Source organism: Lagenorhynchus albirostris, chromosome 11, assembly GCF_949774975.1.
Source record: "Lagenorhynchus albirostris chromosome 11, mLagAlb1.1, whole genome shotgun sequence".
Classification (NCBI taxonomy): Eukaryota; Metazoa; Chordata; class Mammalia; order Artiodactyla; family Delphinidae; genus Lagenorhynchus; species Lagenorhynchus albirostris.
In genome coordinates, this window is record NC_083105.1 from 11498632 (window position 1) to 11518988 (window position 20357).

Consider the following 20357-nt stretch of genomic DNA (forward strand, 5'->3'; position numbering starts at 1 on the left):
GTTCTCTCTTCTAAGCCTCAGGACAACCTCAGAAGGTGGGTTCCACTAGCCCCTTTTAAAAATGAGGAACCAGGCTCAGGAGTGAGGCGACTTGCCCAGGTCAGGAAGACAGCAGTGACTGCAGACTGGGGTTCCTGACCGCCAGCAAGAGGGGCCTCCCCGGAAAGTCCACAGATATATCCGGAGCCTCCCTGTGGGATGGGAAGTGTCCTGGAGGCTCGCTTTCATTCCGTATGTGGTATGTGACACATTGTCCGTTTCACAAGAGGGGCTGGACTCAGAGGAAAGTACAGCCTCCATTCCTGAGTCCAACGACTCCTCTACATCCCTCACTTGTCTTTGTTCCACAGACGTCACTTTTAACACTTTCATATTTTACATTTTAAAGCGCATAATATCCCTGGGCTTTAAAAATCAGATTCCCCTGCGAGATTGATGCACCGTACGGCCGCCCTCCCCGGAATCTGGGACTTGGGGGAGCGACAAGAACCTCGGCAAAGTCAAACCAGCTCAAAGCTCCGCCTGGGCAACAGCACCTTGTCCACGGGGCAAGCGACGCTCCAGCCTCCCGCGCTCCCGACCGGCCCACTTCGTGGGCGAACCCACCTCCAGAAGGGCAGGAGGATACGACGAGTCCCCATTCCTCCCGAAGATGGTCCAAGCCAGTCTCTGGCCAATCAGAAAGCTTCTTTTAACACCGCCTCTGGATACACGACGTTGGAACTGCTTTTCCCTGAACTTTCAGGCTGTGCGGGGGCGGGAGGCGGAGATGATTGACATCTCCTACAACTATTAGTCAAGCGAGATAAGCTTGAAGAGCAGATACTACTACGAATTATCCTGCGAGGAAATGTTGTTAGCCGCGCCCCCTCCTCCCACTGGTCTCCGTGAGCCTTCGGGGTGGGAGCTTTTGATGGCAGCCAATCGACGGTCAACGAGGAGGAGGACGACGATGAGGAGGCGGGGCAGGCGGGCTATGGTTTCCTGGAGAGCGCATCTGTCTCCGTGCTTGCGGCTGGAGGGTTGCTGGGTCACTATTCCCGGACCGCACTGCCAGGGGCTGGGCCGAGTACGAGAGCCGCATCGCCTCGCTGGCACCTTCCAGGCTGCCTTCTGAGGCCTTGAACCTGGCCCCATCTGGCGCTCCTGTGAGCCCCGCTGCGACCCTAGCGCCCGATATCCTCCCCGTGGGCTGTCCGGAGGGTCCAGGCCCCATTGTCCTTGTCCCCACCGCGGCCACAGGCCCCTTGAGCGCTAGCCCTCCCCACTCCCCTTCCCAGGCAGGGCCACCAACGCCTCCAGCAGCCGCTCTTCTGTCTGGTCCGTGGAGGTGGTTGGTTACCATGGTGAAGCTGGCAGCCAAATGCATCCTGGCAGGTGAGTCTGAAAACTTGCGGGTGAATACAGTCTCCGGAGTCCAGAGACTTCATAAATTGTCGAGAGCTTTTGTTCACGTAAATCGTCTACCCTCCTTCCCTTTCTGTCTCGCAAAGGCGAGTTAATGCAATTACTGATAGAGTAAATTTCATTAGGCGTGGAAGAATTATCTTCCAGAGCACATTTGTAGCTCCAGGTGGCTTCCTTCACTCCCTGTCATACTCTGAGACCACCGTCACCAATTAGAGCTGTACTCAGAAGGAGTAGACTTGTTAAGAAAATGAGGCTAAGCACACCATAAGCGCTTCAACTAAACCAGGTGCTGTACCCCAAAGTTAGGCATCAGTGACTTTGGTGGTCTTTACTTATGGGATTTTTTTCCTGACCCCAGTCTTATGCAGACAGGGATAGGAGACAGTAATGTACAGTTGACCAGAGTTTACAAAAAGCTATGTGTTGTTGACTTTAAGATCCAAAGTTACAGTGCTGCCTCATGGTCAGGAGGACATAAGTGTTGAATCCCCCAAAAGTGGGAATGTTTGTTTTGCTGACTGATACATCCCAAGCACCCAGAACATATATGTAGAACATAGTAAGTACTCAATAAATATTTGTCGAATGAATGCCTGTGTGGCATGCACACTGCTCATTTAGAAAAACATTTGCCTGCATTATGGACCTGGGACCACAGAGCACAGATGTACTTTCCTGAGTCCTTACTGCTTGTCAGGCTCGTGCATTTCATTTAATCCTGTCACAGTAGGTAGCACCCTGGGGTAAGTGCCGGATTGTTCTGACTTTACCGAGGCACTGAGGTGAAGTCTCTTGCCCAAGGTCACCCCCTAGCGAAGGAAGGTCATAGGCAGGATTTCAACCCCGAGATCGGCCTAAAATTCCTAACTTCCTACCTCCAAAATTCTTAACTTGTGTTACTGTGGAAACTTGTGACCTTTCTGGGTTTATCTGACCAGTTCAGGAAAGAAGCAGTGAGAAATTATGCAGAGGAAAAAGAGATCCCTTGTTTTGATTCCTCTCTTCCAGACCAAAAAGGATGGTATTTTTAATGACTTTTCCAATTTGGAAATAAAAGGGTCACACAGAAAGTTGACTGACCATAGTCAATCGTATCATACTGAGCAAAAGAAATTAGTGGTTCTCAAGAGCAGTCTCTAGTTTCCAGAGCACCAGTGGGGGCAGTATTGTGTAACAAAATTAATTCTGCTGTTCCTCAGATTGGCGGTGTCCTCTTGGACAAAGCACTTCTCTGAGCCTCAGTTTCCTCATGGATAAGGTGGGATCGTTTTTCTCTGAAGTTAGATTTTTTTTTTTTCTAAATGGGCCTCTCTCTCTGACTATTCTTTCTCCTATTTCTTTTTTAAATCAACTCCCATCACGAGGCTGACTTACTGAGCACCATCTATGTGTCAGCACTGTGCTAGACCCTCACCACGGGTCATCTCAACAACCCTGTGTGGTCAGGATTATTGTCATTCTCCTCTACAGATGGGGCAGCTGAGACCCAGAGAGGTTAGGACACTTGCCCTGGGTCACACAGCTGGATTTGGCTGAGCTGGGATCTAGATTCAGGTGATATGATTTCCAGGGCTTTGTTCTTAGCCCCACACTCTACCATCCTCAGGCCTCAACTTGAGACTCCTTGCCCTTCTTTATACCCACACCCTCAGGTACTAGTTTTACCTGATTTCATCCACTGCCTGGGAAGTCATTCCTGAACTCCAACCTAGCCCTCCATCTGAAGCCTCCTTTTGAGGCCTCAAGGGTATCTATCTCCTCTTGGAAGTTTTCAGGGGCCAAAAGACCTCAGCAGAATGAATCACTGCACACAGCCCTACCTCCACCACCCATCAAAGCCTCATTCTTCACCCCACCCTCACCACACAGGCCCCCTCACTGGCCAACTCTTTATTTTATCTCATTTTTTAAAACAAACACCACATTTTAAAAAATATTTATTTAATTTATTTATTTGGTTGTGCCAGGTCTTAGTGGCAGCAGGTGTGCTCCTTAGTTGCGGCTTGTGGGCTCCTTAGTTGCGGCACGTGTGCTCCTTAGTCGTGGATCACCGGCTCCTTAGTTGTGGCATGTGAATTCTTGGTTGTGGCATGCACGTGGCATCAAGTTCCCTGACCAGGGATTGAACCCGGGCCCCCTGCATTGGGAGCGCAACTCTTAACCGCTGCGCCACCAGGGAAGTCCCCCGACTGTCTAAAATGGAGTCAATCTGCCTTTTTTCTCTCACATGACTAGTCACCGAGGGACCTGATAATTCAAGTGCTTATTCAGTCCACATAGTTACTGAGCACCTAGCATGCGTGAGTTGCCACACAAGGTGCACTGGGAGCACAAGGGTGAACCCGGCCAGCCCCCGCACTCAAGGAAGTGCTGAGCTGTGCATAATAGCTTATAACGCAAGAAACAGGAATCGAATGCCCTTTGATCCCAGAGAAATACCTCAAGGCACAGCTGCTAGTTGTTCTGATTCAGATGGAGAGAAAACAACACTTAACATTTATCTATATTTTATGTGCTTCCAAATCACGTAAATATTACTTAATATATATCAGGCACTGTACATGTTAACTCATTAAATCCTCATAACAATTCTATGAGATAGAAGCTGTTATCCCCATCTTGTAGATGTGGCAACTGAGGCCCAGAGAGATTACTGACCCAAGGTCATACAGCTCATAAGCGATGGAGCTGTAGTCTGTGCCCTGAGTGCCATGCTGTACTTACTGCCTCTTGACATACATGGGGATGATAAACCTGGCTCCCTGGAGGGCTGCTCTGATGTCAAGTCTCGTGCCACCAGCATTGACCTGCACTCGCCATGCAGGTAAAGACAAAGGAGCGAGAAACGACCTTCAGAGGCTGGGCAGGAAGGCCATGTTGGAGCTTTGCCTGGCAGAGACTGGGCAGGATTAGGATTTGGATTAGGGTGACCTGAAAGGAGGTTATCTTCGAGGAATTTTCAGGGATCAAGAGAACAGGACTGTAGAGCCCAGATTTTGTGTAAGGGATAGTCAGAGACAGAGTCGGAAGGTGGGGAGGGGCGTACGGCGGAAAGAATCCTTTGACAGGCTGTGTGTGAGAGCGTCACCGGAGGAAAGCACTGTCTTATGAAGATCTGTCTGTTGATGCCAAGCTCAGGGTGGATTAGAGCAGGGAGAAAAACAAAAAGGAGAGAGGGCCAGTTGGGAGGTGTTTTCAGTCCAGACCTAGTCAAGAAAACAGAAAATACATCAGGCATTTCAACAGAGAGAGTTTAATATATGGAATTGGTTCAGCGTGTGTCAGAGAACTGAAAAAGCCAGAAGACAACACTGTGATGACACAGAATTGGTGGGTGGCAGTCAGGTTGTCAGAAGCTTGAAGAAGAACCTCCCCCAACCCTGGGCTGGGATCCAGACCTCTGAGGAGGGGGCACTGCCTGGCTGGGGTGGTACCCAGTGTGTGATGCCAGCACGTGCCACCCATCACTAGGACCTATTGCCCACTGGCCAGGAGCACAGCCCCATGTTTAGGGTGAGAAACCGCCAAACCAATTCCAGACCATCCTGAGGGTCTGTGTCTTGAGGCCACTCCTGGTACCAAGTGCTACACGAGGCAGGGTCCAGGCAAAAAGCTGAAACTACACAGGTATCTCGACAGTGAGGATTTAGTGTGGGGTGTTCATTAAACAGGTACTGGAGGACTGGAAAGACCAAAGGGGACAGTAAGGCAGCACGGAGAGTAACTGCAGGAAGGAGCCTCATCCCAGGGCTGCGGGACGAGAGGGAAAAGGGCAGGTTGTCAGAACCTCAAAGCGCAGGAGGGTGCTGGGAGCTGAGCCGCAGATCTCTGAGAAGGGGACGCTGCCCGCTGATGCTGGTGTCTCTGAGGCTGGTCCAGAAGTGCAAAAACACAAAACCCAGTTGGAGGCAGCGACTAGCCTTTGCTGCTGGGTCAAGGCCATCAGTAGGATAACACTAAGAGAAACAGCAAAGCCAAGGGGAAGGAGCAAGTCCCCCCCCCCCGCCCCCAGCCTTCCAGCCTTACTCTGGAACTCACATCGGCAGAGCCTGACGGGAAATCCCTGGCAAAAGAGAAACGTGTGCAGAGTCCCAGCTCCAGCGTCACAAGGCAGAGCATGGATGGGTGGGTTCGGGGCTGAGACAGGAGCCCAGGTTGAAGTTGGAGGCAACTAGGGCAGCGTTGGTCATGACAACAAAGGAGATGCGGGCTGGAGACACAGAGAATGATGTAAGGAAAGAAGAGGCTGACTGGACTTGGGAGGAAGGAAAAGGAGCCTTCGGAGGTGACCGTGGGTGAAGTCTGGGGACATCGAGAGTGGTGAAGAGAACAAGGAAGATAAATGGGCGAGACTGCTCGGGACCCAGCCTGGCTGTGGGCACTGAGATCCGGTGGGAAGCCTGACGTTCCAGTGGAAACACCCATAGGGTGTGGGAAACACAAAGCTTGGGAGAGGGATCCTGGCACGAGAAGTGACGGTCGAGGTAACGAGAGTAAGTGGGACCGAGTAGATGGGAACAGAGGACCAAGGCCAGGCCCACAGGAGTGTCCACATCTGGGAGGCAGGCAGAGCAGCCGGAGGACCAGGCCGGTGCAGGGTCCCCGGGGCCGGAGGGCTGCCGGGGGCGGGATGCTGCTTCAGAGGCATTGGGGAGCGTGAGAGCTGAGGAAAAACCCCCGGGCTTGGCGACTATGAGGTCGCAGGTGACCTCGCATCGTGCCCTTGCAGATGGTACCCTCTCCAGCAAGCAGAGCACCCCCCCCCCCGCCGTCACCCCTGGGCTCAGCCTTCTCCAGGGAAGTCCTCCCCGCTGACGAAAGCCCTCATCAGCTTCTCTCCTCCCCGCACCCTCAGACGCCTCGATTCTCAGCTTGTGCTCTTTGAATTTGCACTTGTCATCTTGTTGCCCTGCAGATGTGTTTTATCAGTGGTCTCGCCTTCCTGGGCTCACTCAGATCCCTCCTCAGCCGACACAGGAGGTTTTCCACGAGTGTGGGTGACTCTGACTGACAGTCGGAAGCAAGAGTTATGAAATTAACCGGAACAAATCTGTAGGGAATTTCACAAGCGGGAAGAGCCAACTTCCAACCGGATTCAGAAGCAAAATTGAAGTCGGGAGGGTGGATGCAGTCATTGCACAAGATGTGCTCTGATTGCCCTGAGATGGATGGGTACCCAGTGAAAGCCCAGCCCACGTTCCCCACCCCCCCGGTGTCCCGGAAGGCTGCGGGGATGAAGACCTGCAGGGGCAGTGTTAGAAATGGGTCAGAAGGGTCCCTGAGCTCGAGGAGAGGAGTGGGATCTGGCGGAGAGAGGGCCATGTTGGAATCCGAGGCAGGTTACCCGACTTCTCTGAGCCTCAGTATCTTCATCTGTCAAATGAGGTTAATGATAGTCCCCGGGGGGGCAGGGGGTGGAGGCTGGGACCTGGGGGCTGGGAAGGAGCGAATGAGATTGTATGAATGGGTCCATGACAGAGGCAAAGAGAAAAGCAAGACCTGACTAGCTCACTCAGACCTGGAGGAGTTAACGTGAAATGAAATGCCACGAGTAGGCAAATAATTGTCTCCCAAGAGAAAATTATAGGTGAGAAAAGTCAAAACTGAAAAGTGAACAGGGCGGCAGGCTATCGAGGAGTCAAGTAAAGAGGCGAGTTGAAGCCGCCTGTAAAACGGGGTGAAGGTGAGACGATTGCATCGAGGGACGCAAGGCAGAAGGATGCGAGCGTGGTGATTTTGCTGAGGATCAAGGGGGTGAGAAAGCAGCAGACAGGTGTTCTGCCAGGGCGCTGGGTGATGGAGGGAGAATCAGCGTGAGACTCTCAAGGTGGAAAAGGTCTTGCAGATGAACACAGTGTGGTATCAAAGGAAGCCATGCAGAGCCACCGGTGGGGATGTGGGGAGGGTGCAGGAGAATTAAGGATGGGCACGGAGAGCCTCCAGCACCCTTGGGGGCCCGGGAGGAACCCCAGAGTAAATTGCCCCTGACCACCTTGTGAAAGGTCCAGGTCTCAGACTTGAAACTGTGACATAGATCTTTAGTTTCCAGGTACCAGTTTATGGGGCTCTCCACTAACAGGAAAGCCGAGGAGATGGAGCCGGTAGGTATGAGACGGGCTTAGAGGAACCAGTGGCTGTTGCCGATAGACTTAGAGGAGAGGCCCTGGGAAGATGGGCCCGCAGTGGTCGCAGATGGGTTACCAGGAGGTGGAGGTGGAAAATGTCACTTGGAAATGGGCTTCAGGATGGCAAATGTAGCCCCTGACGTTTTGTTTCTCCTAAATGTAGAAACCCACCCAACTCTCCCCCTCTCCCCCCCACCCCAGAAAAGTATGCAGGATTCTCAGGATGGACGCTGTAAACTCAAAGTGGTTCCATTAGAGAGCTGAACCTGTAAGTCTGTACCTGATCACACTTCCTTACCTTCAAGGCTTCAAAGTAATTTCAAGTTTGAAAGGGACAGGTTTTCCCCGTCGGGTGTGTTTCAGTGGAAGAGTGTCAGTTCTGTTTCCAATGCTCAGAAGCCCTCCTTCAGTTCTGTTACCTTCTGGGTGGGCTTCTGTAGATGAAAGGATTAGCCCGGAAGAAAAGAGACTGGCCATCATGGGTTTGGAAGATCGGTCTCACAGACCCGCTGCCCTGCCAGCGACCCCGGAGCAAGTTCCCATGAGAATCAATCACCTTTTCCCTGAGAACTCATTGAGGTTTTCGGTTTCTAGACCAGTGTTCTGGAATGGGAGAGCCTCCAGTCAGCTTAGGATGAAAGTGGTGTTTTTCTTCTACTCTGATCTCACAGGAGACCCAACCGTGGGCAAGACCGCCCTGGCCCAGATCTTCCGCAGCGACGGAGCCCATTTCCAGAAGAACTACACCCTGGTGAGATGTGGGCATCATAGGCCTGGTGGAGGCTTAAAGACAAGTGATCAGATAACCCTGGGGCAGTGACTTTCCAAATGTCCTTAAGAAGCCCTAAGAGGCCTGACCATATGGCCATAAGCCACGGGGCACGGGGCAGTGTGTGGAGCAGACTGGCCAGTGGTTGGCTGGTCACCGTGTACAGCTCGCTCGTGGGCAGGGGGTTGGACGAGACTAGGGCGTCTCTGACTTCCACACCAGAAGTGAGTCCAGAGCACAGACACTTGAGCCGGAGACATGCATCCCCTTGGGAGCCCTGACGTGCGTGTTCTCCCTTTTCCTCCACAGACAACAGGGGTGGATCTGGTGGTGAAGACGGTGCCAGTCCCTGACACAGGGGACAGTGTGGTGAGTGGTGCCCTCGCCCCAAGGGGGCTCAGTGCTGCCCCAGCTGCGCCCGAGGGCTCCGTGGTCACGGAGTGAGGCAGTGCTGTCACCAGGGCAGTGATTTCCTCAGTTCTTGCCTTCTCAAGGGAGAGATTTCAGTCGAGAGACATAGAATGGTTTTAAGTACTAAGAGGTTTCTTAAGCAGAGCAGGAGTACACTCCCAAGAACGAATGAGAGTGGGCTGTCTGGAAACCAGAAGCAGCCTGCAGTGGGGTAGGGTTGGGCTTTTGAGAGTGGTGGTCCCTCCCTGTGTCCTGCGTCATTTGACTGACAAGTTGATTGACAGCTTTAGGTCCCGTAACTTTTCTCCTAGTGCACAGGCGCTTGCGCACGAGCACCCAAACCACAATGCTGATGTATTACAAATACGGCATAATTAACCCCAGGTTACCTTGAGGCACCTTTTAGGTCTTGGTGCACCTGCACCGACCTGTGCTGGTAGGTTTATCTTGCTTGGTCCTGATAAGGCTGGTGGTCCTTGACTAGAAGAGGGAGGATCTCTGGGTGGGTTCTGATCACTAGTGTCCAGGTTGGGGAGGGAAAGATGACCCCGTCCGGGATGGGGCAAGACCCACTCATGTCTGACTAGCTACCTGAAAGTGCCAGGACTTGGCCTAGACTTGTCTGAGCATTCAGGAACAGGCTGGGGGGAACACGGGAAGCATTGTATGGAAGGGATGAGGAAGAAGACGTGAGGAAGACTGGGCTCTGGGTCTTACCCTCAGAACTTACCGAGTATTGAGGTTCCTAACCTGGGTCCCTGTGTGGGAAGGCTCGACCCTTGAAATTGAATTGCAAGATGCTAGGTTTGCATGTGCTTTTCTGGAGAGAAGCCTTGAGAATTGCTAGATTCTTCAAGAGGTCCATGAGCAAAAAGCAATTTTAAGTACCCTGGATACAGTGAGAAGGGGTAAGATGAATGCACCGACAGCCAATGTGCAAAGCAGAGGAGGTCGCTGACCTTCAGACAGCATGAGCCAGAGGCCCGAGCCAGCAGCAAATTAACGGGGAACTTAGGGGAGACTTCCTGGAATGGCAGCATTGGGGAGGGGCTCTCACCTGGGCCGGTGAAGGTTCGGACACGGGCAGGAAGGGTCATCCTGTGCCCTCTGCTAGAATCACACCGCAGCCACCCAGAGCCATGACAGACTGTCCTACTTCAAATGCCCTCCCCAGGCCTCCTCGGTGACCTCCTTTAAAAAGGATCGTTTTAAGATTTGAAAATCAATTTCGTTAACAAAGTGCAGAATGCCCTTTTGGAAAACAGAGCACTTGTCAGCCTGTCTAGCATTCTGTTCTGCCAGGTGGGAAGTCGGCTTGTTCCTGGTGTTTTTGCACTCGGGGTTAGGAGGGGTGAGATGCCGCCCAGAAAGAGCCAGTTGGGGTGGGAAACCGTTGCTCCTCCTCCCACCGTCTTCCTCGTGCCTCGGACAAAAGACAAATGTGTGTGCACGTGCGCATGCGTGTGTCACCCCGAAGGTGCGCCGGGAGTCCTAGCGGGGATTTGCCGACAGGGGTTTCCCCACGTGCAGGCTTTCCTGGGACCTGTCTTTCTGATTCCAGGAACTCTTCATTCTTGACTCGGCCGGCAAGGAGCTGTTTTCTGAAATGCTGGATAAACTGGCAAGTAGCATTCAGTCTTTTTCCTATCACCACCACCTCCCGCCAAAGGTTTGCCCCTTAACAATGCCCTCACAGGAATTTCACTTCACTACAGCCACCAGGAGAAGCTACCATGGCAACATCCTGTAAGGGGCATTCCTCCCAGCCTTGGGGTCGGTGGCCCCTTGGCAGGTAGGAGCAGCTCTTGCATGTGATTCGTGATTGCTTCCCCCCCGGCCCTGGAATGGCTGACTCCCAATGCACCAGAGCTGTGCACCTCGGTCCTCGCAGCCCCCCACTCCGGGGCCTCCCTTCTCTGGAGCAACCCCCTCCTGGGGGTGTTCTTTCAGCCCTCCTCCGCCTCCTGGGTCTGGAGCAAAGATTTCCTTCCCCGCTAGGGGGTGCCCTAGAGGCCCCACAGTGAGGCTTAGCTTCCCAGCCCACCCCCTGGTCCCACCTAGGATTGCTCTGGGACCTGCCCCTGCTGCTGCCCCAGGCTCCTCCAGCCCGCGCAGCCTTCCTCTTAGGATCCAGCTTGCTGTACATTCCAAGGTAACGGTTCCGCTAATGTGGGCCAGTGAGCTACTTAGAAGGTTTGAGGTCTCCAGAGCCCTCCCCTGCCTTTCCAAGAACAGCTACATTTTAATAGAAACTGTTTGCTGCCACCCTTTTTTTTCGCCTAAGAGAAATAGATCTAATGATGGTAATTTCACACAGGGCTGGCCTCACACATCAGTTCTTGGTGTTTTCCCACGCGGCTCCCTTGTACGCTGTCCGGCGCTGCCCCACGGAAGAGATGATGTGTCTGGACAAGTCAGGGTCACACGCTGCCCATGCTGGGTCCCCTCACTGGGGCCTGGAGGAAGGAGGTCTCTCCTGCATGTGCACAGGGGTGGTCAGTGTGACTCTAGCTAGAGCTCTGTAGTCTGTGGAGTGAAGGTGTGAAGGGATCATCAATTTAATCCAAGCTCCTCCCATCCTGGGCACGTCCAGGAGGGGAGGCAGTGTTGCCTCAGGGGCAGGAGGGTGAGGCCTCCAGAGCCAGTTCTGGGCTGGCCTTCCAAGGACAGCTGGAGGGAAAAGGATTCTCCCTCACACCCTGGGAGGTGACAACACCCCAGAGATGAACCAGCCTCTAATTGTGCAGGATGGGGGTCCCCAGAGACCGGGGCATCGCCAAGAGTCACACGCACCAGGACTAGCCTCACAGCCTATCAGGGCTGCCCCGCGGCCCTGTGCCAGGCAGCAGGATGGCCCAGGGGTCTGAGCAGCCCCTGAAGGCGCCAGCCCCTGCGAGCATAGCACTGGTTCTTCATTGGGACAGCGAACCCTGTGCAGTTGCTGGTCTGGTTTGGATTAGGGCTGATACACTGCAGGAGAAGCAGGAAGTGCCCTTTGCCTTTTGAAAAGCCGGCCCTTATTAGGAAAATGTAAGCAAACCAGCTTGCAGTGAGTGGCTAATGAAAAAACGATGCTCTTTCAGGCCTGCAAAGCAGAAAACATGTCACCTTGCATAATAGTGGGCCCTCTATGAGAATGAGTAGAAGAATGAGTTAATGGAACCGGGGCAGGCAAAGCGTTTCTGGGTAGAGAAAAGCCTCAGCCCCACCCTGGTGTTTAAAGCCCGTGTGACGTGGGCAAGTCAGTTACCCTCTCTGAACTCAGTTTCTTCAGCTACACAGTAGGGGTCTTCAGACCAGCCCTGCAAAGTTGGGAGGTTTCACGATGATGCCCAGAAAACGCCCGGCACGGATGCGAGCTCTCACCCTCACCGTCACCATCCCAGACCTAGGCCTTCCCCGCCACTTCGCCCAGCCCTCCCATTCATTCCTGTGGGTGAATCCTTTTCTTCTGTGAGTGTGGCTCGGTTCTGATTCACATCTCCTTTAGAATTTTTCACTTCCCTCTGCCCACGTGTCCCTTCCCTTAGAAGGCCACATTTCCTCCCCGTCTAGAAGTCACTTTCGCTGTCAGTGACGTGTCCCCATCCTGTCCCCCTTGCACAGTGGGAGAGTCCCAACGTCTTGTGTCTCGTCTACGACGTGACCAACGAGCAGTCCTTCACCAACTGCAGCAAGTGGCTGGAGAAGGCTCGGTCACAGATGCCAGGAGCCACCCTCCCAGGTACGACCTGCAGGCATCCGGGGTTGCCAGCAGCACCTCTGACCTTCAAGTTCAAGAGCACAAGGTCACTGCAGAAATGGCTGTGGGTGCAGAGAAAGGGTGCCCTGGTCTTTGAGTGTGATGGTCTAGACCGTACCCTGACTCTGCCTCAGCAACCACGGGAACCTCAGTGAGTTGCCCCACCTCTGTGAGTCTATAAAATGGGCCTGCTGACGCCCCCCGGCAGGGTTATGGGGTGACTCAAGATAATAAGTGGGAAGGTGCTGTGATAGGAATATGAGTTGTTATTTCCGGAAAGCTAACCCCAGGGAAGCAGTCCTCATTTTCTCCTGTATGTGGGGCACCAGTAAACATGCAAGGCCCGTTTTCACTTCTGAATGCTCTCAATCAGTTTATTTTTCATCCCTATGTGAGATCAACAAATTCTCCTCATTAAAGACCAGGGAAAGCGATCTCCAGAGACAGGCTCAAAAATTAGCCGCAGCGGATGCAGCTGGCAACAGAACCAAATTACCTCTGAATGCCTGACTCTGAGCCCAGCCCTCAGATTAGCGTTAATGACCGTTTTGAAAGTTTGCTCCATGTGCTAGAAGTGATCGCAAATGCTCACATCAGTTTGGTCCTCGCCTTCACGGTTTGCAGCCTTAGGGAGAGGAGGCGGACAGGTACCCAGGAGGTCTAGCAGAGGGGCTGAGCGAAAGCTGCAGGTGCAAAGTGCCGGCCTCCCGCTCCGCTGCGGCCCTCGGGGGCCGGTGCGGGGTCTCCGGTCGTGCTCATCACCTCGGATCAGGGAGCCTCTCTCAGATGAGGTTTTACACACCTCAGAATTAGGCTGCTTGCTCTTTTATCTCTCCAGCTGTCCTCCCAGACGGCCACGGTTAAATGCGACGCTCCGATTGTTTCTCTCGAGCAGGTGTACTGGTGGGGAACAAGACAGACCTGGCCAGCAGGCGAGTGGTGGAGTCGGCCCAGACCCGGGCATGGGCACTGGGCCAAGGCCTGGAATGTTTTGAAACATCCGTGGTAAGTATTTCCGCCTGCACCGTAGCCAAGTCTGGAGCAGACCTCGGCTGGAAGCGGTTTCTCACATGACCTCCCATGCATCGAGTTGTTAGTCCACCATATGCAGAGCCTGATTTGGAGCTGATGTTTACACCCTTAGCCCAAGATCTCTTCTCAGTATAGCAGGAGTCACTCGTGGGTTACGAACAAGCAGCTCAGCCAGCCAGCCGGCCCTGGGAAAAGCTGCATCTCAATTAGGAAGAAACACAAGTGTGTTGTGTTCAGTTACAGGGACACTTGATGTGGGCATGAGACATCTTGGGTTACAGTGTTGTTGGCACACTATTTCATAGACTCTCAGAATCAGCCCCATGATCCAGGAGCTGGCCCCCATTCCCCACTTAGTGTTGGGGTGAAGTGACTGGCCCGTGAGTCACGTTGACTTACGAAGGGCTGAGCCAGGACTAGGATCCCTGACTTCTGGTTCCCGTGCTCCCTGCCCCCACCGTGCCGCAGCCCCAGGGTGACACCAGGCCATAGAGTGTCTCTGGTATATTCAGCAAGAGCCCTTGGGAAGGGGGACGGTCAGAGGGATTTGTTCCCGGCCCCTTCAGTACCCGATAAGCATGATTTGGGCGTGTTCACAGTACTGTGGGAAGCTCCCTCCTATGTGGGGAGTTCTGAGGTCCCAACCTCCCTGCAGCCAGGGTGCAGGCACGTGACCCAGGCTCCACCAATCAGAAACACTCGTGTGCTACTATGGAAGGGGCGTGACCCAGGCTCCACCAATCAGAAACACTCGTGTGCTACTATGGAAGGGGCGTGACCCAGGCTCCACCAATCAGAAACACTCGTGTGCTGCTATGGATGGGGGTCAAGAGAAGACACCCCCCCGTGGGAGCCGCCCAGAAACGCCCACTTCAGAGCCAGCAGGGACCAAGGTGCCAACTGCAGTGCCCCCTCCTGGGGTCGCTGGGGAGACTTGCCACGTCCGGCGCAGCCTGAAACGTCCATGGTGGTAACGTGGACTTCATTCCTGGCCTCGTGGCCTCCGGCCCCGACTGATGCCTTGGTCCTCCCAGAGAGTCAGTGGGCTACTTAACGAATAGCCCTGAGGCCGTTTTCTACTCAAACTCTCCTTAAGCTACAGGCACCCTTGTTGTCGCATCTGTGAAATTTGACAAATGCTGCTATTCAGTTGCCGTATGGACGTGAATTTCTTAAACCCCCTCAAAGCGGCATGTTTCCTTAGGGAAAGCAGCGAGTGCAGGCAGGTGCTCTGACCTCCGATGGTGAATAGCGGGACTAGCTGTGGGCCGCTCGGGGTGTTACTTAACCTGTTGGTGCCTCAGTTTCCTCACCTATAAAGTGGGGATAGTAGAATATATCCCTCATTGAGTAATAGATATGGGAATTAAGTCAGATGGTGACTATAAAAGCACTTAGCAGGAGGTCTGAGGCATCGGAAATGCTCAGTCAATGTTAGCTTTTTTAAATATAAATATTCCCTCTAGTAATCTCATTTATGCTATTATTACTCACTAAATCCTTGTATTCCTAGATTGTGCAGAGATAAATGTCAGTTTTGCCTCTGGTCCAACGATCACAAATGCTAAATTAGTGAAGTTCCAATTAGCAGGTTTTTACTATATAGAGGGTTGCCCATCTCTTGTGCAGGACACCTTTGAGCAAAGCAGTGAGCTGTACCACCCACAGCAAACATTATCTTCCTATTCCGTCCTCCTCCATTCACATTTATGAAGTTGCCTCCTTACCCCAATATCCACGTTCCCTGGAACTCTTGACGGAACTCAGAAATTAACACCCACTCCCAACACTTCCATCACCAAAGGCCACTGGGCTGCATGTTTAAACTCTGGTTAGGTGTTTGCCACTACACGATTGAAACGGGAGGGTATAAATGATGTCTGACGAGGCTGCAGTTAAGCACTTGGTATTAACTGTGCAGGTTAACTAGTCGCCCCCTGAGTTGATGGGGGCGACTAAGCACCACCCGGCAGCTCGGTTAAGAAAGCTGTAATTAAAAAGGAGATATAACCAAATGCCATTTGAAACGCAGCCAAGTCCTGACACCAAGCCCATCTCCTCCTCTCTTTCTAAATGCGGCCATAATTGTCCTGCAGACCTAAAGGAGGTACCTACATGGCCATTTGACTTTCTTTTTTCTTTATAATTCCGTCCCCAGAACATACTCATTTTTAAACTGGAGGTTTTGTACCCTTTGACCACTTTCACCCGTTTCTCCCACCCCCGTCCCCACCGCCCCTGGCAACCACCAGTCTACTCTCTGTTTCTGAGTTTGTTTTTTGTTAGATTCCACACATAAGTGAGAACATAACACTATTTATCTTTCTCGGCTGGCTTGTTTCACTTAACATAATATCCTCAGGGTTCATCCACGTCGTCACAAGTGGCAGGATTTCCATCTTTTTTATGGCTGAATAGTATTCATGTGTGTGTGTGTGTGTGTGTGTGTACCACATTGTCTCTATCCATTCATTCATCAGTGTACACTCAGGTTGTTTCCATGTCTTGACTACTGTCATGACTATTCTCTTGGCAGTGAAGATGGGGATGCAGCTCTCTCTCCAAGGAAGTGACTTCGTTTCCTTTGGTTACACACTCAGAAGTGGGATTGCCGGATCATGTGGCAGCTCTATTTTTAATTTTTGAGGAAGCTCCATACTGTTTTCCATAGTGGCTGCACCAATTTTCATACCCACCAACAGTGCACAAGGGTTCCCTTTTCTCCACATCCTTACCAACACTTACCTCTTGTCTTTTTGATGATCGCCATCCTCACAGGTGTGAGGTGACATCTCATTGTGGTTGATTTGCATTTCCCTGACGGTTAATAATTTTGAGTACCTTTTCAGGTACTTGTTGGCCGTTCAAGTATCTTCTTTGTAAAAATATCTGTTATTCGTCCTTTGCCCATTTTTTAATCAGAGTATTTGTGTTTTTGCTGTTGAGTTGCACAAATTCCTTGTATGTTTTGGATATCAACCCCTTATCAGATGTGTGGTTTGCAAATATTTTCTCTCATTCTGCAGGTTGCCTTTTCATTTTGTTGATGGTTTCCCTTGCTGTGCAGAAGCTTTCTGGTTGGTGTAGTCCCACTTATTGATTTATGCTTTTGTTGCTTGTGCTTTTGTTGTCATATTCATAAAATTATTGCCAAAACTACTGACAAGGATCTTTTTCCCAATGTTTTCTTCTAGGAGTTTTTTTGGTTTCAGGTCTTAAGTTCAACTGTTTAATCCATTTTGAGTTAATTTCTGGGAGGTGTAAAATAGGAATCCAGTGTCATCCTTTTGCATGTGAATATCCAGTTTTCCCAGCACCATTTATTGAAGAGATTATCTTTTCTCCGTTGAGTATTCCTGACTCCACTGTCAAATATTAGATGACCGTATATGTGGGGCAATTATTTCTGGGCTCTCAATTCTGTTCCATCGGTCTTCGTGTCTGTTTTTATGCCAGGACCGTATTGTTTTGATTATTATAGCTTTGTAATAGGGTTTGAAATCAAAAAATGTGATGCCTCCAACTTTGTTCTCTTTCAGGATTACTTTGGCTATTCGAGGTCTTTGTGGTTTCTCTTTGACTTTCTAACACCCCTCAATATTTGGCATTTTCACACCAAAAAGATTTAAGAGCATTTCTTCAAACAGCAGTTAAAACGCATTGTTTATTACTGCAAGAAGTTGGACAGTATTAAATAAAAGCGAGTTCAGGGAAGATCCATAGGGATGGCTTCCCTTGCAGGAAGGTGAGGGGAAGGGAACTGAGGTTTGTTGAGCACCTACTGTGTGCTAAGTGTCTTGCACACATTATCTATTTAGGCTTCCAGCAGTCCTGCTGCTATCCGTATCTCACTGATGACAAACAGGCTCAGACTGTGTTGCTTTCCCTGGTTGCCCAGCTAATGAGCAGTGGAACCAGAACTAGAACACAGGCCAGCCTGTCCAGCTTGATAACCTTCTAGAAGGGGCTCTGGCCTCCCACAGAGCCTACTTTGGGAGTCTCAGGGGCAGAATTCTAGGCCAGATTAAGCACTAGTCTGAGCCCGCTCTGAAGATTCTTCACGCAGAGCAGACCTACTCTACAGCTGTCAAACGATGTCAGCAAGATTATGATTCATCATTTAACAAAAGCATTCCTATCATTAGCAAGCCCTCCTAATGCATTTGGAAAACGGTTCTGTTTACATCTGCTATTTCAGGAGCACTCCATGTGTATAAAGAGACTTGCCTCCATTGAATTCCCTACTTCTTATGTTGCGTTCTCCGAAGATCTGGCTTTCAAGAGCTTTCAGACTCAGTTAGAAATCCTTGTGCATGTGCCTTGCAGTCCTCATTCTCTTCCCATTCAATGCTTAACTATACTTGCAACTGACGTAACGTTTTGCTATTTGACTTTGGCGTAGCCTAGGACGTTATGCTCTGTACAGTCAAAAGTGTCTTGCAAATATAACTGAGTTATTCTTCTTATGTCCTGCTGAAGAGTGACAGCCTTCCGGTCCTTGGCAGTCATGAGTTGAGTATAGACACTCGTCTGGGCCACCAGCTGTCCTCTCATTTCTCAGCACCCTCTCAGCACTGCCGCCTCTGGTTCTGCTCTTGGTGACTTCTCTCCTCCACCCTGGGGACAGGAAGTCCGGTAACTTTCTGCAGGAACTGGTTTCCTTTTGCGCGCTTCTGTCACCCCAGCTGGCAGAGTGAAAAGGCTGCTCTTCTCAAATTTGGGGCATCTGAATTCTAGACTGGGCTCTGCGTAAAACAGCTGGGCCACTGCACCCCTGGGCCCCAGACTGCTGTCTATAAAACAAAGGCACTGAGCTTGACGACTTCGTTCCATCCTTTGGTTTGGAAATCCTTCCGTTTTGTTGGGGATACTTCATTACCTCTTATCAAGGCTGCACTTTGGCCACCAGCTACGGATTGTTTGAAAATCCGTACACACAGGTTCTTGTGCATTCATAGTTTGAGCTACTGTCTTGAAAGTAGTGGGTGCTTTCTTCTGCCAACTTATTTCTTTAAAAAAATTTAAAATACCCGTGGATGCGCACATAGAGAGTGAGAAACGATAGCTAAGTGGAGAGGGTACCATCTTCTTTCTCCCAGAGCCTGTCAGGCTCACCCTATAGGGCTGGTTCTTCCTACCAGATGGAGAAAACCTAGGGCAAGTTCCAGAACTTTTCTGATCTCTCTCAGATAATAAAAACATCCTTTGGTCACCTTTAGTCACAAAATTATTCATTATTTCACTTATTAAAATGCCCAGTCCTGAGTGACTGTCAAAATTCGTAAAGTCAGCTTCGCCTCCTGAGCCTGCTGTGGGAAGCAGGGCCAGACTGCTGCATCTGTGTTTCTGGACCTGTGCTTCCCCACCAGCTCACTTCTGTTGGGACCTGCTGTGGCCCCTCTGGACTTGCCAGGTGTCAGAGATGCCCTCCCTGTGCCCATCAGGGGCGCTTTCTCACCTGCGGCTTCCACCTCACAGGTGACACCTCCTCAGGCTAGGACACCTCCTCACCTTTCCTGTGATCTCAATTCCAGGCCGTCCATTCTTGTTGGGACCCATCACCCTCCTGGAGGCTGTCCCCGCGGAGTCCCTTTAAGACAGCTCCAGGCTGGGCTTCCACTGGGCCCGCCGCTGGTCCAGGGAAGCGTTGCTGCAGCCCCAGTTTGACAGAGGAGGCATTGCAGGCCATCCCCAGTCTGCACTCTCCTGCTTGGCCATCCAGACAGCCAACCCCAGCCTCACCCTGATGCTTCCCAGGCCCGGGTCCAGCACTGGCCTGAGTCCCCGGGCTGCAGGCTTCCTCTTGGGACCCTCCCACTGACCTCAGGATGAGGGAGAAGCACCCGCATCCTGGGGGAAGTGCCACAGCGCTCCCCGACCTCCATCCCATCTGCTCCTCCCTCCAGAGTGTGGAGGTCCTTGCCATCGGTTGTTTTGCTTTGACCTTTGGGGCCTCAGTCAAAACTAAGCAAGAAAGAGTCTCATTTTAACATCCTGTCACACACAGAGTGAGAGTGGCTAAAAGTACAGGCTCTGCAGGAACAGGTCTAGGTTCAGACCCAGCTCCATCACGGGCAAGTGTGTGGCTTTCGGCACGTGACCTTAACCTCTCCACGTCTCAGTTTCCTTCTTGTAAAATGGGAGGAATGGTAGTAGCTGCCCTGAGTGGTGGGGGTGGTGGGAAGGAGAAGTTGGGGCAGAGGGCGGAGCACCTGGCAGGAGGGAAGAGCGGGCGATGCCAGCTCTCTGTGACAGTCCTAAAACCAACCGACTTCTTCAATTTGTCTCTCCAGAAGGAGATGGAAAACTGCAAAGCCCCCTTCCACTACCTGGCCAAGCAGTTTCACCACCTGTACCGGGAGAAGCTGGAGGTTTTCCAGGCGCTGGTGTGAGGGGCTGGCTGGACCATTCCCCGCGCTGGAACCTGGCCGCGGGCTCCGTCTCCTCGGGAGATGGGAGAAGATAGAGTGGCCTGAGCCCTTCCAATCTATCGTGACAGCTTTAAATAAAATGAGCAAAATGGAGAAGCAGCAGCTCATTCCGCTCTTGGTCGGGGCAGCCCTGGTGCCCCTTTACACTTTGGCTGCTGCTTCCAGAGCAGCCTCCAGTGGTGGGAGCTGGTGCCTGTGACAGTGGGTGTCCTGCCCTCCCCGAAGGACCTCCCCGCAAGAGCCCACCCCATGCCGTAGTCGAGGTGCTCAGCTTGGAATCTGCCACGTGGCCAGGGGGCTGATGGCCCCCTCCTTATTCTAGCAGATTGGACTTTGCTGCCTGTCCCGCTGTCCACCCTGCTCCTCAGCCAGAGCTCCCTGGTGATGGCTGCTGTCCCTGGCAAAAACAGTGCCCCCTGCCGGCTGCCCTGGGCGCC

The 20357-nt window shown here is 52.0% G+C and overlaps 1 protein-coding gene across 1 annotated transcript; it reads left to right on the forward strand.

Moving 5' to 3' along the window:
• Positions 1-956: 956 nt before the first annotated feature.
• IFT27 (intraflagellar transport 27) lies at positions 957-20019 on the forward strand. Its single transcript, XM_060165420.1, has 7 exons — positions 957-1377; positions 8207-8286; positions 8614-8673; positions 10277-10336; positions 12322-12439; positions 13353-13462; positions 19783-20019. Exons 1-7 carry the CDS (start codon positions 1344-1346, stop codon positions 19879-19881), a joined length of 561 nt encoding a protein of 186 aa, XP_060021403.1. The 5' UTR covers positions 957-1343; the 3' UTR covers positions 19882-20019.
• The last annotated feature ends 338 nt before the right edge of the window (positions 20020-20357 follow it).